This window comes from Castor canadensis, chromosome 5, assembly GCF_047511655.1.
Source record: "Castor canadensis chromosome 5, mCasCan1.hap1v2, whole genome shotgun sequence".
Lineage (NCBI taxonomy): Eukaryota > Metazoa > Chordata > Mammalia > Rodentia > Castoridae > Castor > Castor canadensis.
This window is the reverse complement of record NC_133390.1, coordinates 129,959,051-129,982,827: the sequence shown is the minus strand read 5'-3', so window position 1 is coordinate 129,982,827 and position 23,777 is coordinate 129,959,051. Positions and strand designations below refer to the sequence as shown.

General features: G+C 36.6%; 1 protein-coding gene across 35 annotated transcripts in view; it reads right to left on the bottom strand.

Moving 5' to 3' along the window:
* Nucleotides 1–23,777, bottom strand: part of Arpp21 (cAMP regulated phosphoprotein 21) — a 148,373-nt gene that overhangs the window by 87,513 nt on the left and 37,083 nt on the right. For 12 of the 35 annotated variants that reach the window (XM_074074126.1, XM_074074128.1, XM_074074130.1 and 9 more), the window contains 8 exons: nucleotides 18,880–19,055; nucleotides 16,871–17,034; nucleotides 15,883–15,924; nucleotides 15,043–15,129; nucleotides 11,108–11,252; nucleotides 9,678–9,756; nucleotides 8,963–9,022; nucleotides 8,104–8,244 (listed from right to left, as the gene is read on the bottom strand). In XM_074074126.1, coding sequence (XP_073930227.1) covers nucleotides 8,104–8,244; nucleotides 8,963–9,022; nucleotides 9,678–9,756; nucleotides 11,108–11,252; nucleotides 15,043–15,129; nucleotides 15,883–15,924; nucleotides 16,871–16,996 — 680 coding nt within the window. In that variant the 5' untranslated portion in view covers nucleotides 16,997–17,034; nucleotides 18,880–19,055. Of the gene's footprint in view, nucleotides 1–8,103; nucleotides 8,245–8,962; nucleotides 9,023–9,677; nucleotides 9,757–11,107; nucleotides 11,253–13,014; nucleotides 14,840–15,042; nucleotides 15,130–15,882; nucleotides 15,925–16,870; nucleotides 17,035–17,626; nucleotides 18,828–18,879; nucleotides 19,056–19,139; nucleotides 19,376–19,473; nucleotides 19,893–19,997; nucleotides 20,023–20,456; nucleotides 21,161–23,777 lie in introns of those variants that run through there. The other 23 variants (XM_020163720.2, XM_074074138.1, XM_020163729.2 and 20 more) reach the window with 20 other exon arrangements.

Here is a 23,777-nt window from a genome sequence, read left to right as displayed (position 1 = left end):
CTATTAATGATAGTTCTTCTTTCCCTAACTGACAGAAAAGAACCTGGCTCAGAGGCAGGAGCCAAGGCATTTGACCTTGGTCTTCTGTGAATTGACCAGGTAAGATGGGGACTGGAACCTCAGTTTTCTCTCCTATAAAGTAGCCTAACTTAACTACCTAGTGGGAAAAAATAATTGAATAAACAAGCAAACAAACAAATACAATCTTTATATCATTACACTATAGAAAAATTTAAAAGTTAGCTTTATAGTTTGTCTATAACATAGACAACATATTCATGTTTCATTTCCAAAATTAGTACTATACATGTGGGAAAATGAATACAACAAAGTTGTTTTGTCTCCTCACAGTATGTTTCTGAGATTCGCCTCCATCATCTACAGAATTTAACATTCTCTGAGGTACAAGGAGAAAAAATAATGTTTTAGGGAAATGATATAAAGTCTGGCCAATGTCAACAAATGAGTCTTAATTTGAGCCTGAGTGATGATTAAAGGACAAGGTGTGTTCACAGGAAATGATAACTTTTTAAGATGATGAGTGTGTTAACTGCTCTAATCATTAAACAATGTGTACATGTATCAAAAGTTAATATTGCATAGCATTATTATGTGTCAATCAAAAAAAGGGAACTGGGTGTCTGTTCAGTGGATAAATCCCGTGGTTTTCCTGAGGGCAATGAGACTCAGGTTTCTGATCTCTGACTTCTAGTCACATGATCTGCTGTGCTATCCCTATGAAAAGTGCGTAGAAATTTACCGTGTTTTGAAATGACAGGATGCCAACCAACCACTCACAGATTTCTAAAATGCACTTAAATTAATTGGTGTTTGGTCTTCTTCAGAAGATGTTAAGTGAGCATCCCTACCAGGATGCTGCTTGGTTTGTTCACAGTGCCACTCAAGGTCCTAGACAAAGGAGAAGAAATACAACAAACATGGGAGGAAAGCATATTTGTTTGTTCTGTTTTAATATAAACACAATCATCTGCAGGGAGTGAAATGCCTCAGGGTCAAAAATCAGTGATTCTGGAGACCCAGCAGAGTAGACATTTCCTGACCTTGGTGCACTGGGTCAGCTCTCTGAAGAAGTGGACAGGCCAGGATCCTGTCTCTAAGTGCAACAATGATCCATCACTTCAGAACTCAACAAAACCACTTTATCTCATTTGCTTCATCTGTAGAGAAGCTTTGGCTAATGCTACAATGGATTTCATTGTTGTTATACTTTGCTGAATAGACATCTCTGTCAGCCATCTTTTCTGGAACAAATCCTGCACCTATACTCCATGCATCCTCTCTGGCAAGTGCTGAGGCTTATAATTGTCAGGAATAGCTAGGTTGCAATCTTGGGCACTTTACTCGTAAGGTGCATCTTTAAGAGTTGCTTTTGGGCACCTTCTTGGTTTATAGCTTGTGAGGCCTGCAACTAACTCTCCTTCAGTGGATCTGCTATTTCCTTTCTTTGCTTTGCACTCTTAAGAGTAGGGGATTTGAGGCAATGCAAGTGGGTGGATATGAAAGACAAAAGAAAAAATGCTCAAGAGCTGTCAACCTTTTAACATGAAAATTATCTGGGATAATTTAAACAGTATGCAAAGATATTCAGATACACAGGAGCCTTTTGAAAACTGCTAGTGCAAGCAGATGGCTTCTAGGGTCTAAATGGTACACCCTAATACACATCCTTTCTCTGGAATGATGAAAAGGAATTGGAGGGTGAAAAGGGAACTACAAACTTCTCTGTGCTAAAAATTTTTTAAAATAACCAAAGGAGAAAGTTGAGATCAGAAAAAAGAGAAAGAGCCTTTTACTATATAAGTATCTAAAAAGACACTTTAACTATTCATACTTTTAGCATCAATCCTAAATATCAAAAATGTAACATTAGCCAGGTATGGTGGTACACACCCATAATCCCAGCTGCTCAGAAGGCTGAGGCAGAAGAGTTTCAAGTTCAAGATCAAGCTGGACTATATAATGAGAACTGGGAGAATGATGGAGGGGGTAAATTCAACTATGATATTTGTAAGAACATTTGTAAATGTTACAATGTAGCCCCAGAACAACAATATTTTTTTTAAAGGGAAAAAATTAATGAGACTTGTTCTGAAATTTTTGAAAAGGGATTTGGGATGTTAACTCAGTTGTAACATGTGTAGCCCCCAGTACTACCAAATAATAGTAGTAATAATAAACATAATAACAACAACTTTATAATGAGCAAATGCATTGCAACTATCATTGGTAAAGAAATACTGACTCTAAGACCTCCACCATAGATTTTCACTGGATGTTACCACCAAAGCTGACAGTTAACAAAGAATTCCAACAGCAAGAATTAGAAGTTACTAGAGATTAAAAACATATTTATAGCAATATTGCAGGGAGGGGAGACAAAGGAAAGAAGTAAACCTGAAGAAAATGTAGAGAGCCTCATCTCAGAGACTGCATTGTTATTTTATTTGATCATTTTATTTATTTTTGTGATACTGGGGATTGAACCCAGGACCTCATGTTCACTAGTCAAGTGCTGTGTACCACTTGAGCCACACCCCTAGTCCATTTTATTTTATTTTATTTTTGAGATGAAGTCTTGCTAAGTTTGCCCAGCCTGGTCTTAAACATGTGATCCTCTTGACTCCACCTGCTAAGTAGCTGGGATTACAGGTCCACGCTATCATGCCCTGCTAAAGGCAGTAAATTCTAACCAGAAACATCCCCAGTCACTAATTTATAGACCAAAAGGTGTGCTTGGAAGCTCTAGGTGTCATACCCTGTTTAACTCTGAGGTCTAGCAAGGGTGCAGGGCTGATGAGTGAGTTTACTGATTCTCCAATGTGCACCAGTTTGTTTAGATATCAGCACTATCTTGGATGCTTACCACAGGGGTATGATGATTATATCCTATTCTCCCTGGATATTCTTAACTCCAGTCCTGTACCTTGGTGATAACAACACTCAGCCCAGTCTTTTGACCCCTGTCATTCCCTCTTAAATACAACCTACTTGTCAAGACCAGTTTCATTGTTCACAAGCATCTTTTAATACACACCAATCCTCACTTAATAAAGTTTTAAAGGTTGTCTGCCTTTGAGGTCCCTCTGATCTTATGCAACATCCCATTGGATCTGAAAAGATCACCCCCTCCAAATTTGCCTCCAGGAAGTATAGAATTATTATAAAGTCCCCAGTATTGGAGGGTAAATGATCTCATCTGGACCAGTATAGGGTGGGCAATTTGTTCTCAATCCCGTAGTAGATTTCCTTTTCAATAAATTTGAAAAAATGATTTTAAAAATCCTCTTCATTAGATGACTGTGAGAACCAGGTGTCACTATTTCAGCAGAATGCCTAGCTCTTACTGACTGCTCAATAAATGTAGATTATGTCATAAATTTGTTTATACCCAATGCTCCCACTTTCAATATATCCATTCCTCATTAAATTTGTTTAAATCTCAGCTTTCCTCAGAGTCCTCCTAAATACCTATTTGAGTCATGAACTAGGTGGGCCAGTGTTCCCCACAAAATCTGCTTTGTGTTTTCTATTGGATACTTGGAATAGTGTGCCTTCAATCATGCAGCCATTTCCTAGGCAGTTGCTAAATGTCTACTATGGGTTCACAAACAGTTGCATTAAAATCTTCAGGGATTTAAGACGAAAGATTCTGAAGTTATTGCCCACTCTCTGTAAGCAGAGTCTAAGATATGTGATGACAGAAATTGTGTTTTGCAGTTTTTGTGTAACTAAAGAGACTCAAGTGTGGATGCTGGATTCAGATTTGTTAGTGAGTTGTAGTTGTTGGGAAATGTTTTCAGTGTCTCGAAAGTTTTGTCTGCGTGTGACTTCAAGAGCATGACATCTATACTCTCATCAGGCAATTCATAACAGAAACCCCGGATGTAGTAACATGAAACCTCTAGTGACTTCAACCATCTTTCCATCTTGTCTTCTTGTTTCCCACTGCACAGACGCTCTTAGGCAAGTGGTATGAAGTCATAGTGGTAGACAGAAGGGCTGCTTATTGCAGTAATTTTGTAAAAACACAATGAGTAGATTCCTCTCCTATACTAACATTATTGATAAATGTGACTTTTTCATTCTTAAGAAAAAAAGAATGAAAAGGGATAAAGCAAGGTTTAAATTTAATGGGTGTACCCCTTAACAAGTCACACATGTCAGAACTGATAAGTCAGAAGATCTAGCAAGAACTGTGAAACTGTAAGAAGATTCTGTTGTTTACCCATAACTGAGTTAATCTTCAAAAGTATCTCAACAAAAATAACAGTTCTTTAGTAATTGTCTGCAAAGATTCAGACAACAAAGATCTTAAAGAGCTAGAATTCCATCCAACCTAGGGATTCTTCCTAAGGACTTTGCTCAATATTTTTGAGATCGTTTCACTCTAAGAGAGTTAGACTGTTTTTCACATTAGACACACCGAGATTTAAATCTCAGTCATACTAAACTGTAGCTCCTCTGTAAGCTCTCTGAAATTCAGTTTGTAAGAATCAATGCAATAGCATACATGACACAAGGGGTACAGGGTACAGTGCAAAGAATAAACAGTAGGTGATGTTACTATAAGTAAGAGATGGTATCATTCAATTAGCTGAAAAGAATGGCCTTAGGCAAATTCTTTTCATCATGCTAGGGCATGTGGATTATATCTAAAGATATTGCAGAATGTGCAAGAGGCAGTATAAAACACACACACACACACACACACACACTCCTCACAGATTATGTCATTATGAACCTAAATATTTGAGCTTCATGTAAAAGTATTTTCTCTCCATGCAAAATCTAACATTCCGAATCACTTGAATTACCCATTCTATAATTATTTGAACTGCCTGTAATCTTGAAAAGCATAATATTGGGAAATAAAACTTAGTCATTGTATAGCTGATAGTTACAATTATTTATGCATCTATGTCAGTAGATCAATTCATATACCAATGATATACTACTAAAGAAGAGAAATTAAAATGCTTTCTCTCCCTCAACCTTTTGGTTCACATTTATATCATCAACTCACATTTTTTTGCATTTCCCCCAAGTCATAATGTCATTCAAAATATGAATTTTAAAGTATTTGCACTGGAGTTGCATAAATCTGCACACTGGAAAAGTGTTTCTCAAACACAAAACTCACAGGAAGCCATTTGAGGAATTCTCATCCTACCTTCCCTCCTTTAAGTAAATAAAAATATTTCAATCTAATAATTATGTCTAGCTTAGTATATCTCCCATTGACCTTCACATGCCAACTGCCCTGATGAGAAAACTCTTGAAACTTTCAGAGAACTCAACTCCCACACCACCCAGAACTGCAACAAAAAAAGGCCAATAGAATGTTCTAAATAAAATGCTCCATTTGTAACTTCAGCTGCAAAGAACATAACAATAGACATTTAAAGTCAAATATATAATTTTCTGCAAAAAAAAATAATTTTTCTTTGCTAGAACTGCTAACAATGATCCAGGTTCTGAAAACTGTGACTTGTTACTATTTGTAAAACAACACTTAATTCTTCTTCTTTCCTTGTCCTAAGAGAGCCATTCAAACAACAATTGTCCAGATATGTGGTTGAAATGGAACTGAAGGACTTGACAGTGGTGGGTCAAACACTGTGGAACTCTACTCTTCAGGAAGTGCCTTGAAAGTCCTCCTCCTCCTCCTCCTTTTCTGTTAGGCATGATTTGACTCACGGAAGGGTGTGTGATGGGTGGTGTGTAAGAACAAGGGATGAGCCTGGCATCCTGGTGTGGTTGTAAGCACACAACCACAACCACAGCTAGAGGCATTCTCTACCTCTCCCTGAAGATATAAACATGTGGGGCCTATTTTTAAATGACAGTTAAAAAATAAAATTTGGTGCTATTCTGGGGGTGAAAAAGTCTATTAATATGACGCTAATTAGATAATCAAAGTTTTAAAGGGCTGATTATATCCTGTTCTGGTATTTAGGAACCCGGAGGAAACACTAGGATTTAGAGAGGACTGACAGAAGTTTCTGAACACATGAGAATACCCTATATATGCTCTGCCCAATGTGAGCATTGAATGTGGCTTGCATGGTGGAGAAATTGAATTTTAAGTGTTGTTTAAATTTAATTTAAGTTTATGAAGTAATCATATCCATGTATGAAAATAGAATAATGAAACCATTAAAAATTGTTTTAAGAAGGAGGGGGGGAAAGTAAAGAGTACTAGAGAGAGTGAATTTGATCAAAGTACATTATACTCATGTATGGAAATATTATGAAAACCGTTTGCTAGTTTAAAAGAGAAAAGAAAGTTTAAAAACACAATAGCGTATTTGTAAAATAAAACAATTTAAGAAGTTAATAGCCATTGCCATGCCAAGCAAGGCAGCTTTAGAGGAATCACACTAAATTTACCAAGAGTCTACACAGTGCTTTCTGCAAACCATTCAAATATCCACAAGTATGTGATTGCGAAATCAGTGCTGATTATAAGTAAATCTATTCACCAACTGAAACCACAGTAAACTTAATCTACTTAATCTATTGATTTCTCTGTGTTTTCCATGGCCTTATAGAAAAAGAAGAAGAAAGTAAATAAAAAAGAGGAAGTCAATTATTTCTCTATTTTGAAATCAGCATGTCCCTGCATTATGGTATTAGAGAGAAAGAAAGGAAGGAAGGAAGAAAGGAAGGAAAGAAGGAAAGAAGGAAGGAAGGAAGGAGGGAGGGAGGGAGGGAGGGAGGGAGGATAATGGAGAATGAAAAACACTAATAATAAACACTAATAACAACAAAAACAACTAGGAGTATTTTATGGAGAAGGAAGATGTGGAGCATTAAAGAAGAGTGACCTCTAGTTTCCACCAATGTCAAAATATGAGGGCCAGGAATCAACAATCAGATAAAGTAGGAAGCTGGGAAACTTCAAAATGTATTTTGCTGCTCAGTGGAATGCAACCACAGGACCCAATAATCCTAAGCCTTCAAGAGCCCTTAAACATTATCCACTTCAAACTGTTCTGCAGATATATAAATAATTTGAAGACCAGAGAAGTGAAGTACCCAGTGTCCCTGAGATAATACCCAAGCCTGGTCCCAGATCTCCCAGGTTGTCCCCGTCCATTGTGACTTTCCCTCTGCCTCTGCTGAGCACAGACTGATCCTTGAGTAGATAAAGAGCCTCCTCTCCATCCCACTTGTCCCAACCTCTAGGGAGCAGAAAATAAAGAGCATTTTAACCATGTTACTCTGCTTGACACAAAAGCTCCTTCACTTGTGTGGCAGGCCTAAAGACTATGCAGTCTACACAGTTCACCAAGTACATGGTGGAAAAGAAAATTGCAAAAGAGGATGGTTAGCATGAGGGTAGTTTTTGAGTTTTACATGCCTTTTGTGGTTGAAGTGGCTCACACTGTATCCACAAGTTACATGGGTTCAACAGAGACTGTTTCAAGTTTCAAGGCAAATGAATACTCATTATGCTATTGATGACTCCCTGGGACAGTGAAAAGATGTCAAGATGAAAGAAAATGACCATTTTAATGAGAAAAACAAGTATTCTTTTTAGAGCTATTACTTGGATATATCCAGCTCAAAATTCTCACTTTACAGATGAAAATATTGAGATGTCAAATTGCAAAGGACTGTGCCAAGTCATACAGTTGTTAGGGAAAACTGTTATCTTGGAAGCAAGATTTCTGTTTCAGAGTTGTTGTTACTCGAGATACCACAAGTCAGAAAAAGGGAAAGAAAAGGACACTTATCCTGCATACGTCATATTTTTTTAAGTCTGTTTTTCTCAATTTGAGTTATACTTTGAAATGAAATTTCTCATAGTTTTGTTAGTAATTTCATGGAAACAAGAAAACCATGTGTCAGGGGCTATGCAAAAGATCAGGAATAAATTCACTTTATTGCCTGAATTTTATAAACTTTCTTGGTTCTCAGATAACCTTCCACAGATAAATGCCACACTACTGCTGATAAGAGCAGAAGATAAATAACACTGCACATTTTAAATGTCATGTACTTTGAATTTTATACTTCTTATAAATGAATCCATATGAGAAAAAGAAAATGCTAAATAAGTCCATTGGTGAGGCTTACATTCTGGTGTTGCTGGTCTTGTTAATGATAACAGATTTTCCTGTTTGATCCACATTGTGATCCAATCCAAAGTAAGCTGCCACCCGATGAACAAGCATCCTCTGATACGATGACATCTGAGGGAACTTTTTGTAATGATTACTGGAACACAGTTACAGGAAAGAGTAGAGTCAGCATTTTCATTTCTCATCCATAGAACATTTCACAGGTATACTCACAACACAGCTCTTTTTCAGCCAAGCTACTAAGCCTATTTCATTTTTGATATGATTTAATGTCCTCATTTTCAGACAAAATTTCCACTTTACTATAGATTTATTGATTAAGCCACCATAAGTATCATTGTTTCATAGCTGTACATTTCTCTTGCCAAAGAGAACTTAATGTTTGTTGGAAAGTATTCTGCTTTAGTCCATGATACCTTATCAACACAGCCAGGCAGAGGACAAATGACATGACATAACGTGTGACTGCAGATGCCTATCTGGAGATGTGTCATTACCCGGTTTACACCAAAACCAGCACAATTATTTCCAGGCATAACTGACTGCAGCCAGCTGGAGCCCATTAAAAAACTATAATAAAAATGAAAAGGGTCGCTTCTTGTTACAGCTACTCTATGCTAATCAGTGGTCCCTGTTTATGGCCATTTTGTCAGGAATTTAACAAGCAGGAGCACTACATGGTCTAAGCAACAATTCCCATCTGCATACAACTCCCAACTCCAAGAACATCTCCATTTAACAAATCAACAACCATATTAAACAATGTTTTATCTACCCCTAAGTCTTTCCTGAATGAATAATTTAACCCAAATTACACTAATCATAAAATTAGGCAGCATTGCAGTTTAACATACTTGTTGTCACCAATGAAATCAATCATTTCCTGCTCCACTTTCAAAAGTATCATCCTGTCCCTGCAAAATAAATGTTAACATAAAAGTTTTTATGTACTTTTCACCTCTCAAGGACCTAGTTTATTAAAAATATGGAAGAGATGACTTAAGTAAAAGTGGTTACAAGCTAACGTATCTTTGGAGTATACTGATCATTTATTTATACATTATTTTCCTGTACTCAAGGTTATTTATCACATTTGTTAAGGATGTTTTAGTGTCTAAATTTTGTATTCTTAATGCTAATTATGACATGCAAAGTATTAGAATAACAAGGCATAACAAATAAATAGTATATTTTAAACTGTTGGGATACTGGGATGAAACAAAGCCCAACTATTGACTACAGATGTTTATGTAAATGCACTGAAGCATACTTAATTTATTTAACTTTGATCATTTTTGTTCTCTATTTTTTTCTCCTTGATCAGGATCTCTGTGACCAGGAAGGTAAATCTGGTAAACTATAGTTTATTCGGTGAGTAACTACCTAGGTATTAAGACCATCTACCAACAGTAAACATGCAAACATTATCAGAAAAGAGAAAATGCAGCTGATAGTTTAAGACGTCAGGGAAGATTATATTATACCTGTCTTCTTAGCAGTTTTTGGATTAGTTACTTTGTAATATTCTATTTGAACCTTCCCAAAAGAAGAGGCTATTTAATAATTTACCTGGAATTATTCTTTAAAGTGTTAATCAGAAACTCCTGTAAGTCTATGCCTGTAGAATCCGTATATTCTTGGCTGCAATCTGAAACAAACAGCAGTAATGTCAGGAATGATGGTGGGAAGGTAGGGTGAAAAGATTTTCCCAACCTTTTTCATTATCTTCTGCTCAAGTAAATTTGAGATGAAGCTACTGGCATGAAAATATACGTTCTAAAACTTGCAACCTGGCAGTACAACCTCAGAATGAAACTGAGATTGGAGGATTGAAACAATCTTGACTATGGAAAGACCCAATGTCACAGTAGGAGAAGAGTGAACATCGTGGGGGTGGAGTCAAATATCACATGTGCACTCTGTGCTAAAAACCACCCGGGGCTCAACCTACACATACCAGGCACCTCCCAACACACAAAGACCTCAAGAATTTGAGATCCCATGAGAACCCTTTTTCTCTTAAAACAGAGAAGGTAAAAAATGAAAGCTCCATTAAAAGAGTATCTAAATATTAATCAATACAAAACATGGGGGGACACTAAATGTTTTCAAGTCTTTCAGGTCTCTGGATGCTGGATAAAACTTAATTTCCATAATCAGTTTTGAAATCTGAACTTTACTCTTGTGTACATCCTGACTTTAGCCATTCAGGAGCCATGTTAACAGAAATGTGGTGACAGAGCACAATGCTAGAGCAATTGTTATTCCTCAGCTGATCAGATACCTGATTTGTTTTTTTTTTCTCAGGTATTTACAAACAGTCTTGAGTCAGGTCACGTATTCATGATACTCTTAATTTCAACTTCATTTTATTTTGTACAATGAAAATTATGGCAATGATTTGAACAGTCTAGATTGTAGTTTTAGAAGAAACGCCTTTTTTTTTTTTGGAAAACTATTGAAGTAGAGTATATATTTTTAAGTGAAACAGTATGTGACAGAATATGGGTATAGAGACCAAAGTCCTCTGTGCCAAGTAAAATATTCCATTGACATACATACATCTGTGCTTTGGAGACCACATCACTTATTGAATGAAAATTGCTAAAGAAATTGCTATCTGTCTGTTAAGATAAGCATGAGGGTGAAAGATATAAAACTGGTTATTTATTATGGTTCACTCGCCCAAGTTAATTGTTCTAATGAACCTAAATTTAGTAACATTTATATTTACTCCCTTGAAAGAGCTCGTCATTGCAAAAAGGAGTTTAAATGTGAATCCAAATAATATATATAAAACAACCATTTTAGCCACACAAATAATGGACCATGAACAGAAAGAAAATCAAGTTCACTTCTTTTACATACACACATGTATACACATGCAAACTTATATATGCAGAGTTTGCTGGGAGGTGTGAATATACATGTGATTTAGTTGTCTTTTGGTTACATATAGGCCCACACTGAGTATGGTAAGGAAATATTTTCACATTCACCTTTTGATAACATTCTGATCTTGGGTTTTTCAGAGGTTTTATCTTTGTTTTTATCCTTTTCTTTTTCTCTTTCAGAGTCATCTTTCCTAGATTTATCCTCCTCTTGCAGGCTGGGAAAACTGGAAAGCTGTAAATGAATTGATTCCTGTTGGGAAAAAATATAATAATTTAGGGCTAGATTTAATCATTTCTGTCTGGCTTCCATTTTGCATAGAGGTTATTGAGTACAGGAAAATGAAAGCCAGGTGTGGATTTCTTTTTCTTAAAAATATTAAACCTGTCAGAAAAATAATTGCCCTGTAAGGTGGATTGAACTTCAGAAGTCAATGGAAGGTCATGAGAAACAACTAGTACTGAAACTTTGCTTCATGAATATTAACCTTAATCAAGTCAAATTCCTGTAGGTTATAATTCTTATTTTCTCTACAGGTTTATTTTTAATTCCTTTATCAGTAAGCTTGCATCAGCACCACTGTCATGTCTAAAAAAAGGCTTCTGTACTTCTTTCCTCTAACTCCTTATAAGGGAAAACTGGCAAAAACACAGACAGACAGCTTTTACAAATCATCATTACATAGGGAAGACATAAAGAAAGCCCACAATAGGGAATTTACAATAAAAACTCTATTTTAGAACCATGTCAACAATGATTTTTACTACTATGAAAAACAAACTCTGTAACTATAGGAATTCTAGGTGTGAATCATCATAATTTTTTATAAATGCTAAAAATAGATCATTAAAATATACCATTGCAGTAAGTATTGCCTTTTAAAAAATGTAGCAAGTAGAACTACACTTTTGTTAACTATATATAAATCTTTTTTAAAAATTTAGTGTCAGTTAACCCTCTCCAAAATAAAAGATCTGTTGAACTCATGCTTGGGCTAGACCTACTTTTACATTTATTTATTTTACACTAAAAACAGATTGTTTTGTATTAATTCACATATATTGGCCATTTGCAGGGAGGTGTTTTGAAGAAGAATGAACCAAATCATGTTTTCTAGCTTCTTGAGTAACCTATGCTATAATTAAAATAATGACAAATTAGAGAACATTAAGCTCATTGTTCTTATGTAAGACATCACTTGGTGAGAAAGCTTTATGATGTAGGGGAAAAATAGTACATGACTGATAGAACAGCTCACAGAAAGCTAAGCTAATGCTCACTCTACATGTGACATGTGAGTTTGCTCCTGTGGACAAACTGGGATTCGTAATGGTGCTAGGCAAATCTGGTTAACCCAACAAGCATAAAATGAAAGTCCCCCGAAGCCAACTGTCTTTGTTTGGGAGGGACTCCATTATGAACTCCTGGCTAGAGTAAAATCACCAGGCTTGGGAAAAACCTACCATATAGAGGATGAGATAAATCATGTTCCCATCATAAATATTTTTCTAAGTTGGGTTTTCTGATTTTTTCATGTTTATCTGCAGGATGGTCACATACAAAATATGTAAAACTGAGTGTAATTTGATTGTAGATTCTTTCACATGATTTGGGGCATAAATGTCTTAATCTGAAGCGTTCAGACAGGTTCTAGGGTTATCATGTGTTTCTCCTTGTCCAGAAGTATGCTGGGATATTGCTCACTAAAAACCCATGGCTGGAACTGTGGTGAGGAAGAATCAATCCACCAGCTGATCAAGAGGGAAGCTGGGTCCCTGGGCCATGAAAGGTGCCTCATTGCTTCTTCAAAACCAATTGAACATCTAGCCTCTATACATTTGAATGTAAAATCACAGAGGCTTGGAAATATATTAGAAATGCAAGAGCAGAGGCCAAAGGACATTCACTATAGATACTAATTCACAATTGATACCATGTGTTGACAAATACTATATTTAGAAAAGAACACTATATTTTCTATACATTACGGTGTTGAAAGAACACACAAAAGTGCTTTAGAGTTGGTAGAAAACAATCTGTTATTTTTTAATATTTTTATTGATATACTCAATAATAAAATACAAGTATTAATAAATACATCATTACAGGATAAGTTTATATCCAACAACAATAAAAGAATGATTCAAGTTGCAGTAATACACTGATAGGTAAATAGTATAACATTAGAAAAGCAAATTTCCTTTAACTCAAGGACAGACTCAGGTGTGGGTCTGAGATCAAGTAATACAGGCAGGAAGAATTCCCACAGGAAAATGAAGGCAGTTTTCCAAATACTGTGAATATACAAACACAGGGGAGCGATACAATCCATGTACTGTATACTTCTGCCACTGTTCTCTGGGATTCAGTCCATACATTGTATAAGTGCCGATGGTATCTAACGAAGGCATTGCATCTAAGCTCAAAGATCTGCTTCTTTATTCTCTAAAAAAGTAGCACAGCCACTTGATTATATGTGTGTGGGGGGTATTATCTAGCAGTCCCCTGTTCCCATCACTCCTCAGCTAGCCAAAGAAAAGCTTGTGGGGTCTAATTCTCTCCTACAAAGCTAGTCTTGCTTTCTGAGCTTAGAACCAGCAGGAACAAAGCACCATTTGCATCTTATTCCTCTGCACCAATCATATAGAGAAACTAGGCTTAGGTCTGGGGTGGGCACTATGGTACAGATGATATCTTACAAAAACTCATCCTGTGCCCTGTCAAGTGGGACAAAAAGCAGATTAAGTCTAGAGAGGCTGTCTTCTTCTGCCTGGCAGTAGACTGGGGGACAACTGGGTCATTACTTCTCCCAGGGTCTGTCATTCTGCAGAGTTAACATATATCATGTGCAGTACATTACAAACCATCAATCAACATTTCAGAATACAAGCCATGATATTCACATCTTCCCCCTTCTCAATCTCCATTAAAATAGAAGCACAAATAAAATGCTGAAGAAAAGCCACACATTTCTCAGAGCCCAAGTAAAATTAAGCATGTATACGAAACATAGTAATGGCTACTGAATGATAGCCGGTCCATGCCTTATGACATGAGTGGCATGTTAAAAAGATAAAGCTAGAAAAGAAAAAAATACTCTCAGGACAAATCTATAAGGAATTTATTTTTGGTCCTTTTAAAGAAAGTGCTCTCAATGCTCTCTGTATTGACAAAAAGAATTTAGAGGATTTCAATTAAAGTAAAAAGAGAAAACAAAACAAAACAAAACAAAAATAATGATATCTTAATCAATTTTTGCTCCCTTGGGCTCAGACAAATCATTTTACTTTGTCTTGACTGTTCTCAGGCTCTGATAAAATAAGCAAAATTTCAGCAAGACTATTTTTATGGAAGCTAATATAATGCCTAAAAGGTAAACAAAAATAAATAAGATGTGAAGTTTTCCATTTTGTCATGGAAGAGTTTTGTTGGAATTTAAATAATAGAGATTAATAATCTTGCTGTAAGGAACAAAAGTAAAAGTAAAGGTATGCAGTAATATATTAATAATATTAAATTCACCATCAGCTACAATTTTTGTAGTATTGAGAAATCTCCACATGGCCATAAAAATATCTCCAAATTCAATGCACCTTACTCACTATTCCTTAAGTTTCATAGGAGCCGACACCTGGGTTTCTTATAGGCAAGTGCATTTTGGGGAGGCTCAGAGGTAAGCAGTCTCCAACAAAGAAGGAGACAGGGTGCTTAGGACTATATTTGGTTCAGCCTTATCAAGAGAGAGCCTTTGAGGAAATTCAGCACTACTGTGCTTACTTTTAATTTAAGGTTTAATCTAAATTCTTTTGAATTCTTTCCATTTGCAGTTTTCAGAGAGTCTGAAAAAAAAACAAACGTAATACTCTGTGATAAACTTTTAAACTATTTTAGAATGTCTCATAAATAAGGGATGAAACAAGAAAATTATTTCTTTCTTCAATTACATTTTTCTCCCCCAAACACTATTTAATGGCAATTTCATCCTCATGCACACAAAGACAGCTCCAATTCATGCAGTCAATGATAAGGACAGGGGATATACCTGATCCTGAAGACTTTCACCTCCTGGTCTGGCTGACTCCTCACAGACTGCAAGACTCCGAGTCAGTTTACCTTTTCCTGCTCCTGACTGGGATATCGGCAGGGGGCGGGGCGGGGCGGGGGGCGGGGGGGTGGCGAGGAGGGGATACAAGAAGAGGAGTGGAAAGTAAAGAAACAAAGAAAATAAACAGAAAGCATTCTCAGACTTTCAACTCATCTCCACATTTGCATGACACTCTCAAATCAGATTTTTAAATTCAAGTGTTAAGTCTGCTGCTTGCTTCTGTCTACACTGGGACAAACATCAGATCTCTCTGCTGCTGGGGATGTGGGTAAACTGAATGCGAATGCAGGAGCCAGTTTAGCTAACTGTGACCATCACATCAGGAATCCATGAAGTATATGCTATTGTGATTGCATGAAAATATTAGGGGAAAAATCTGACAAAACTAACTTCCATTAAAATTAAGTTTGGAGGGGACTGGGAAGGTGCTTAAAGAACAAGAAGGTATGCTGAGCAAGTCATGGACCTATTTACCTAAAGGCAAAAATCAGTTGGTTTTATTTAAAATAAAAACAAAGCAAGCAGCTACTCCTTTTGTAAAGCACTACCAAATCTCCAAGTATGAAAACAGGATCAAATGTATACATTTACAGCTCTTCAGACTCTAAATACTCTCAATTAGGAAGCATTTGAGTGAGGAAAAAAAAAAAAGGCAGTGAATAAAGTTACACTGAAATCAAACAACTGCAAACTCCACAACATCTGAATTGTGGGCAACCCATTATATGAGAAATAAGCAATGTATAGACATGACATGGAGGTTCTCAGGAATCCTACCTTGGATTTTCTTCTCTCTTGGTTCTGAGCTGCCAGTCGTCTCTGTGTGTTAGAAACAAAATAAAATGAATAGTAAATCAGAGAGAGAGAGAGAGAGAGAGAAAGAGAGAGAGTCAGAGACAAGACAGAGAAAGGAAAGAAAAGGAGAAAGGTGCCAGTACAGTTTAGAGTAGAGAAGTCAACACTAACAGCAGTCAGGAACTTCTTAAAACACTTTGGAAACATTAACTTTTAGCTCACTCTCCTTACAGCAAACACAGGAGAGGAAAAAAAGCCAACCTGATAGGTTTTTGACCACTACAAGTTTACCTGTCTCATATATAAACTTTGTATATAAAAAAAAAGTAGCACATATACTAGTTTACTTCAAGGAAAATCAATACAGGCTATTTGCAAGCTGTTTTTGTTGCCTTTACCAAATCTCTCTCTTTCTTTTGGAAATCATGGTTTACTTGATCATGACACTTTGCTACATCCTTGAATCATTCTCAGCAACCCCCCATCCCCACCCCACACCCTTTTTCTGGTGTTCCAACTCTTTAACTGGAAATTCTTAGCCTTAGGCTTGCTTGATATTAAGATTTGATATCTTAGCACACCCATGAAGGTCAACAGAGCTCATGTTTTTGACATTTCTTAGCTGCAAATTGAGTCTTCATCTCATTTGCTATGGACTAGCAAATCTATTTCTAAGACTCAGATAGCCTAAAACTGTCTCTAAGGAGGACTTGCAGGAGCTCAAAGTGGTCTAGCAACTGCTATTGGGTGCTGTTGTATGCAAATTCAATAATTAAATATGCTCCTTAGTTTTCATTTCAAAGGCATTTTAGAGTATGATTCAGTCAGGGAAAAAAATGGGAGATTAGTATTAGAGATTTACGAGTCATTTAAATACTAAACTCCTAAAAAAAAATCTTCAAAGTATTCTAGAATTAAAGGAATAAAACAGATGCCTGTGGAATGAAGATGAAGGTCTCCCTGGGCTCACCTGCAGTTCCAGTTTCTCCTCTTCATCCAGACTTTCTGATTTTACTATGCCATTCTCTGGAGCAGCCTCCTGCTCAGTCCTTCCTTCCTCCACTATCGCCTGGTTCAGGTCGCCTTGCTCAGACATTCTCTCAGATGAAAATTAAAATAACAAGGTTTTATGCCCTATGAAGTTAGAATATCAAAAAAAAAAAATTCAGTACAGGTGAAGTGTTCACTGTTATTCTTGAGATATTTCATTTCACTCTTTGCATTCAAATTCAAATGAGCAGCCCAGGCATTCCCACCAATTTTAAATAAAAAGGAGGATCAAACAAGATGAAAACAGATCCTTAATGTATGAGAGACAAGGGGAAATTGCCCCATTCACCTCCCCTACACACACACACACACACACACACACACACACACACACACACACAACTTATAAGCACACCTTCCATTAAAATGGACCAATAACTCTTGATAGAGACATATAACTCCCACCCTACTGTCAGTGCCCAAGTTCCACTACAAAGTAGAGGAAGAAAATGAGAATATTTCTCCAAGTCTTGAAAAAATGCCCCTCAAATTCTGAGTCAAGAGGTAGTACTAATGTTCCACAGCACCTCCAAGAAGACTCAAACATTATTTTTGAGTTTCAACCATAGAAACACTTTCCGATGTATGAGGAATACAATACATTCTACAAGGGACCAAACTCAACTGAAGAAGTAATAATTCAATATAAATATGGGATCTAATTTTGGCAATAAACCTTTCAGGGTTAACATTTCCAGTCTTCAAACTGACAGCTGCATTAATAAAAGCATAAGCCGTCTCTCAGGCTCCTGTTGGCTGCCCTGGCTACAGGCAGGCTCCTGTGGAAGAAAGCCTTTGGCAGACAGCTCTGACGATGCCATCCCACTGACCTCACCACCAACCTCACCAGAGACTGTGACACAGACTGGAAATGGCTCTTCAAAGTTAAAGACTTATTATTTTTAACTCCCTACCTCCACAAAACTCCTGACGCTTCTGCCCCTGCCAATGTGTAATGTGCTGTTATATGAGACTCATGAATAATTTAGCATTTATTTCCTCCTAATTTTTAAGCTATGAGAAAGAGAAAGGGAGGAAGGAAAGAAGGAGGGAAAAGGGAGGGAGAGAGGAAAGAAAGAAGGAGAAAGAGGAAGGGAGGGAGGGCTAGAGGAAAGAGAAGGAAGGGAGAGAGAAAAGAAAAAGAAAGAAAGGAAGGAGAGGCAAGGTAGGAAGGTGGGAGGAGAGAGAAAAAGAGAGAAACTGTACCTTAGAGAGTGCATTCTTTCACAAAAATCCCCAAGCAATGACTATCCCATTCCCATTCCCAGTCCTTACAATGGTAATTGTTAATGGACAAATCAGTGCTATGATATATTTCTTTGAGAGTGTTTAATCATCATTTGTTATTTATTTTCAACTAGAAATAGGAAGCATGAGAAAAATTTACACCACAGCAATTTTTATTGGGAATTCACTAAAATCTACCATGACAGAACAGATGGTATGTAATGACATTGTAAAAGTACACAGGCTCATTTGGCAAAGGATTGTGGGAATGTAAAGGGAAAAGTTTTCCTAAAGGATGGTGGGTTTGCCCCTAAGTGAGCAGTGCTTTTAAGTTTGGGAAGGTTTTAGGATCCGGTGCTCTTGGATAGATTTCTCCTATTTCAGTGGCAATCAGTACATGTGGTTAATAAAATAAAAGTTCTGTTCCCCAGTGGCACTTGTTTCTCAGTGTGTTAGGCAGGGGGAAGAGAAAGGATTTCTGTTACCCTAATTCAAAGCATTTCAGTAAAAAAATAAATCATGACTAGATTTAAAATCAAGTGAACAAATTGGTCTCTAATTTTCCAAGCTACAAGCCAAATAAATCCCGATGCTGATCCTGGGTATTATAGTTACATGCAGTGAGCTGTTCCATGCAAACAGGCACATTTGCGCAATATACAATAAGATACAGATGAGATGTCAATTAGACAAGCCCTTTACCTTTCCCGCAGAATTCCTGCTGTAGGTCTTGGCGACTTACTTGCGGCTTCTGTTGCTCCACACCGGGAAAATCCACACAAGTGATCACAGACAACTGGCGTCCCATGTCCCATTAGCAGCTTGAAGTGCCCATTTCCACACGGTTCCCTCACACAGCTTGACACATCATCGTCAACCTAAAAAAGATGAAAAGTAAATAATAATAACTGCAATAATCATGGTAGGGTGAAGCAGAAAATAAATAAGTCAGGGTTTCTAACACTAGTGACCAGCTTCCAGCAAATCACGTTCACAGCTTCATCCACTCCACCTGTCTCAAGCTGCCTGCTTCTTCCCTAATGAAGGCTACAGCCGGCTGTTCAAGTCACAGCAGCACCCACGCAAGGAGCTAAAATTAACAATTGCATTATGCACTGAAGATTACTCACTTCAATTTTAACCTTTTTTAGTGAAATCTCGCACTTTGTATTTAAAAAAAAAAAAACAAGCTGTGTGTTTGCCTCAAAGAGAGTCAAGATCACCTATGAGCAAAAGTCTTGCCTCCTTTTTTTTACTGAAGACTTTGTCTTAATTATAGATTAATGAATGATATACCTTAATTCTGTTTCTATGACTCCTTTCTTTATGAAAGTTCCCTTAATGAAGTGCATTTAAAGGTTTTGATTTAATGAAGTGTTATCTATAAAGTTTAAAAAAGAGAGAGAAAGAGAAGAAAAAAAGAAAACTTTCATAATGGCATGACTGAGAGAGAGCATTTCACTCCAGTTATAGTTTAGGAAGAATTCCTAATATTCTCATTCCACAGCGAACACAATCTATCCAGGCCCCTCCCTCCCCATCAGGATTGCTCTGCCAGCTGGGCATCTGTTTGACAGCAAAGAAACATTGTCAGAGGGATGCAACAGATTTGCAAACTCCAAGCCTGTTGAAAACAGTCCATGCTTTTTCTCACAACTCCTACAAGAGCAGCGGCAAAGACAGCTTGAATGCAAACATAGAGACGGGCTCCTAATAACATTTGACAACACCAGGCTGCATCTCTTTCCTTTCCTCATAACTCCTCTGGGAGCACACCTGCTACCTTCAGCAGCACGCATACCTCTTCTTCATCTACCCACCCGTGAAAACACTAGCTACATCCCAGTTACTTTGTCTGAAGGTTGGAAACCCTCCTCGCAAGTTTAAATGAGCATGGCTGGTTCCACACAGGATTTTGCTGTGGCTATATTAATAACATATTAGGTTACAAAGCCATTTGTTGTGCAAGGGGAAAACAACTGTTGAAAATATAACAATAATTTCTAGATTTATTTATCTTGTATTAAGATGGATAATTTGGCTTTAAAATATGCATCTTGTGTTGTTAAGAATCAGGTGGTTATTAAGATAAGCCAACATGAATTTAGAAAAAAATGGGTGACTAACCAACAGTCATTTCACTCTTTCAACTTTGACCAGATTACCACAGCTACTGTAACTGATGCTTGGTATTAAACAGAAGTCAGCATGTCTTAAAATTAGGATCTAACAAATTTCTAATTTGTCTTAGAATAAACATCAGTGATAGATAGAATTACCAAATGCTTTTTGGTCTCTGTTTTCCTTTTCCCAAGTTGAAACAAGTTTTCAATAGATCACCGCAGCCCTTTGGCTTCCTCTTTCTGCCTCTCAAATTTATACAGCGCTATTTAATCCAGTATGTGAATGGCAATGCAGTTTCAAACCTAAGCCTTAGATACATCATTCCTGCTTCAGTAGGAGGATGCAAGATATAATCCTTTCCATGGAAAAAGAACAAACTGGTATTCACGTAACCAGCTCAAAGTGCTAACAGCCTGGATGTATGTGTGTGCATAATTACCAGGACACGTTTCAAAATAGCATCAAGCTCTAAAGTCAACGAGGTATTATTCTTGCATGCCTGAATCATAAAGTCATCATTTACCAAGATAAAAGAGAATATGGGCATATGGGAGTGAGCAGAGAGGAACATATGGATCACAAATATTTTTGTAACTGATTAAAATTGTTCTCTTTGCTAAGAAACCAATGCCAGGAATTTAGCCTCATCCCAGCTTTCTCTCGGCCAAACCAGCCCCATTCTCTGTTGCCATTCAATCCTGATCTCCTTCAAGTTCTCTCATTTCACAAAAAACCAAAACGATAGTTAACAAATATTTTTTCTGCACAATTTGTTAGTAAATTTTCTTACCAAATTTTAAGTTTTAGAGCTGGAAGGCTAGAAAGAGAAGGAAGAATCTTTATATAAATACACAAAAATGTTATTATAGTCTTTTAGTGGAGTTATTATTTTACCATAATTCCTGGGGTATCATTTACTTTAAAAAGGCCATCAATAGTTTTCAAAAGAAGCCATAGAAAATTGACTATCAATGTCATTGGTTATTTATAATTAAGAAAATGAGCAAAGTAATTACTATTTCATATTATATTTATATTCAGGCTTGCTTTAGAGTTGAAACCAATAGCAATTAGGATTGTGGGGATGAGAAAAAGAAGGAAAGTGAAGAAAGGTGCAATGCAAAGCAGCAAATACACTTCCATTGCCACCAACAAGTGTGTCCTACTTTGTGTGTGTGTGTGTGTTACATATATTTATCACAGCAAAGCAGCAAGAATGCTGCAATGAAGGCAAGTAAACATCAGGATTTGATTCAAATTCCAGGAAGGATTTAGTTCTCAAGACATATCAGAACGGAAATTAAAGTTGAATACTATTTTCAAGTTATGAGGGTCATTTTATCAGTCACTTTTCTTCATAATACATGAAAAATTAATGCACAGATGACTAATCTTATCCTAAATCAGTATAAGTATTTTATGACAAAACAACAGTCAAGTTTTCCTTATGTAGACAGTGGAAATGTTTCTCCCCTATGCACTCTTCCTCCTTTTTCAGCTGATCACAGCTTAGCAAAAGTAAACAAACAAACAAATAAAAAACACTGGCATGTGGCAGTGACAGTAATGATGGGTCAATTTTCCACATAAGGTATGTAAATACTGAAAAACTATCTAAGCCAAATACAACCCATTCTCACAAGTTATTTCGTTAAAGTTTAAAAAGATTTTCAATATGCAAGATTAAGTTTAAAGACAGTAAAAAAAAACGGAGTATGTTCCCCTTAGAAATGAGAGTGACAATGGCATGAATAGTGTCTATATCAGTATTTTTAGCAAGTCTAGAACTTTCTAAAGTGACAAAAAATATCAGTGTGAACATTTCATGTGAACTTAATTTCCCAAAGAATGGTTTATCCCTCAGTACATATATTAGAAGCACTCAACCCAGAACTTGACCCTTTAATTATCAGGTCAACCCAATACACAGACATTCTATAAGATGCTTGAGCCACCTAGCAAATGACAAAATTGCAAGAAAACTATTTTGGAAGAAGAATCTAGGAGGAAAACCCTCTGTTTGAGAAAGGGAGGTTCATATTAGGATTTTATGGAATTGAAATGCTTTACATAAATATTCTTATTTAAGTTTAATTTAAAAGCCAAACAGTTTAAAAACATAGAGTAGCTATATATAGAATTTCACCTTTTCTTCTTTATAGTAACCCGTACAGAAAAATAACCTAGGTCAACATTTATCAGAATTCCAACAATGAAAGGAATGAATGTCAAAGCTTTGGGCATAAGAGTCTCTCCATAAAACTACAAATATCTTCAAAACTAGAGGAGATCTTATGTCAATAAAAACATCTAAAGAAAAGAGGTCATATGCCAGTGGTTCATTTTTCCATCCTTCTAATAAGTCTTTACTGAGTCTCTATACATATAAGGATGTTCTACATTATGACCAAATTCAGGTCAAATAACCCACTTTCCCATTGAACTTTTTTTCATTCTGCCTGAACATCATATGAATAAAAATAAACAAATCAATATACATTCCAAAAGATCAAACTCAGAAAATGATAGTATGAAAAGGGAAACCGGCATTCTACTTTACAAAATTTCCTCTGTTATACTGATGGCACATACCATGTTCAGAGTTGTTCTATGGATATAACCTGCCCTGGCTAGTATTTAACTTGTATAGGTACCCAATAAAGTGCATCATTGTCATTATCATCTTAGCAGTCTTGTCTTTCACGGTAAGATAAGCTTTGTAACTTTCCTCTGCAACGTGTACACTGCAGGATAAAGAGGTCAGGTGGGAGGAATATGACATTTAGAGAAACTACATCTCTGCCAGAGTCAGTACCTGTGGGGCCAATGTAATCCCACTAACAAAGGGGAGCAAGCACCACTTCTCACTGAAAAGGATAACTCTACAATGTTTTTTTGTCAAAACCTTACTCTGGACATGGTCTTGGTGGACTACAAACATCAGAGTGTCAACAATCTAGAAGACAAGGCTGGATGGAATGGAGTGATCATATTCCAAAACGGGTATATCACTGACCTGATCTTTTTGTATCCTTTCCTTAATTTTTTTTTGTATATAAAAAGAATTATCTGACCAAAATCAATGACACAGACAGTAGGGTCAGTCAATGACATTGCTGCTATTTTAGAAAATAAATCAAGAGTGTGACAGCACTAAGGCTGATTTAAGTTTGACCAAGTGACCATTGAAACTAGTCCTAGGAATTTTTTTTTTTATAGTACTGGGGCTTGAACTCAGAGCCTTCACCCTGAGCCACTCCACCAGCCACATTTTTTTCTTATTTTATTATTTTTTTTGCGTGTGAAGGATTTTTCAAGATAGGTCTTGTGAACTATTTGCCCGGACTGGCTTTGAACCTTGATCTTCCTGATCTCTACCTCCTGAGTAGCTAGGATTACAGGCATGAGCCACTGGTGCCCAGCTTAGTCCCAGGATTTTTAAATGACCTCAACTTCCATAACCCATGTTATCTAGT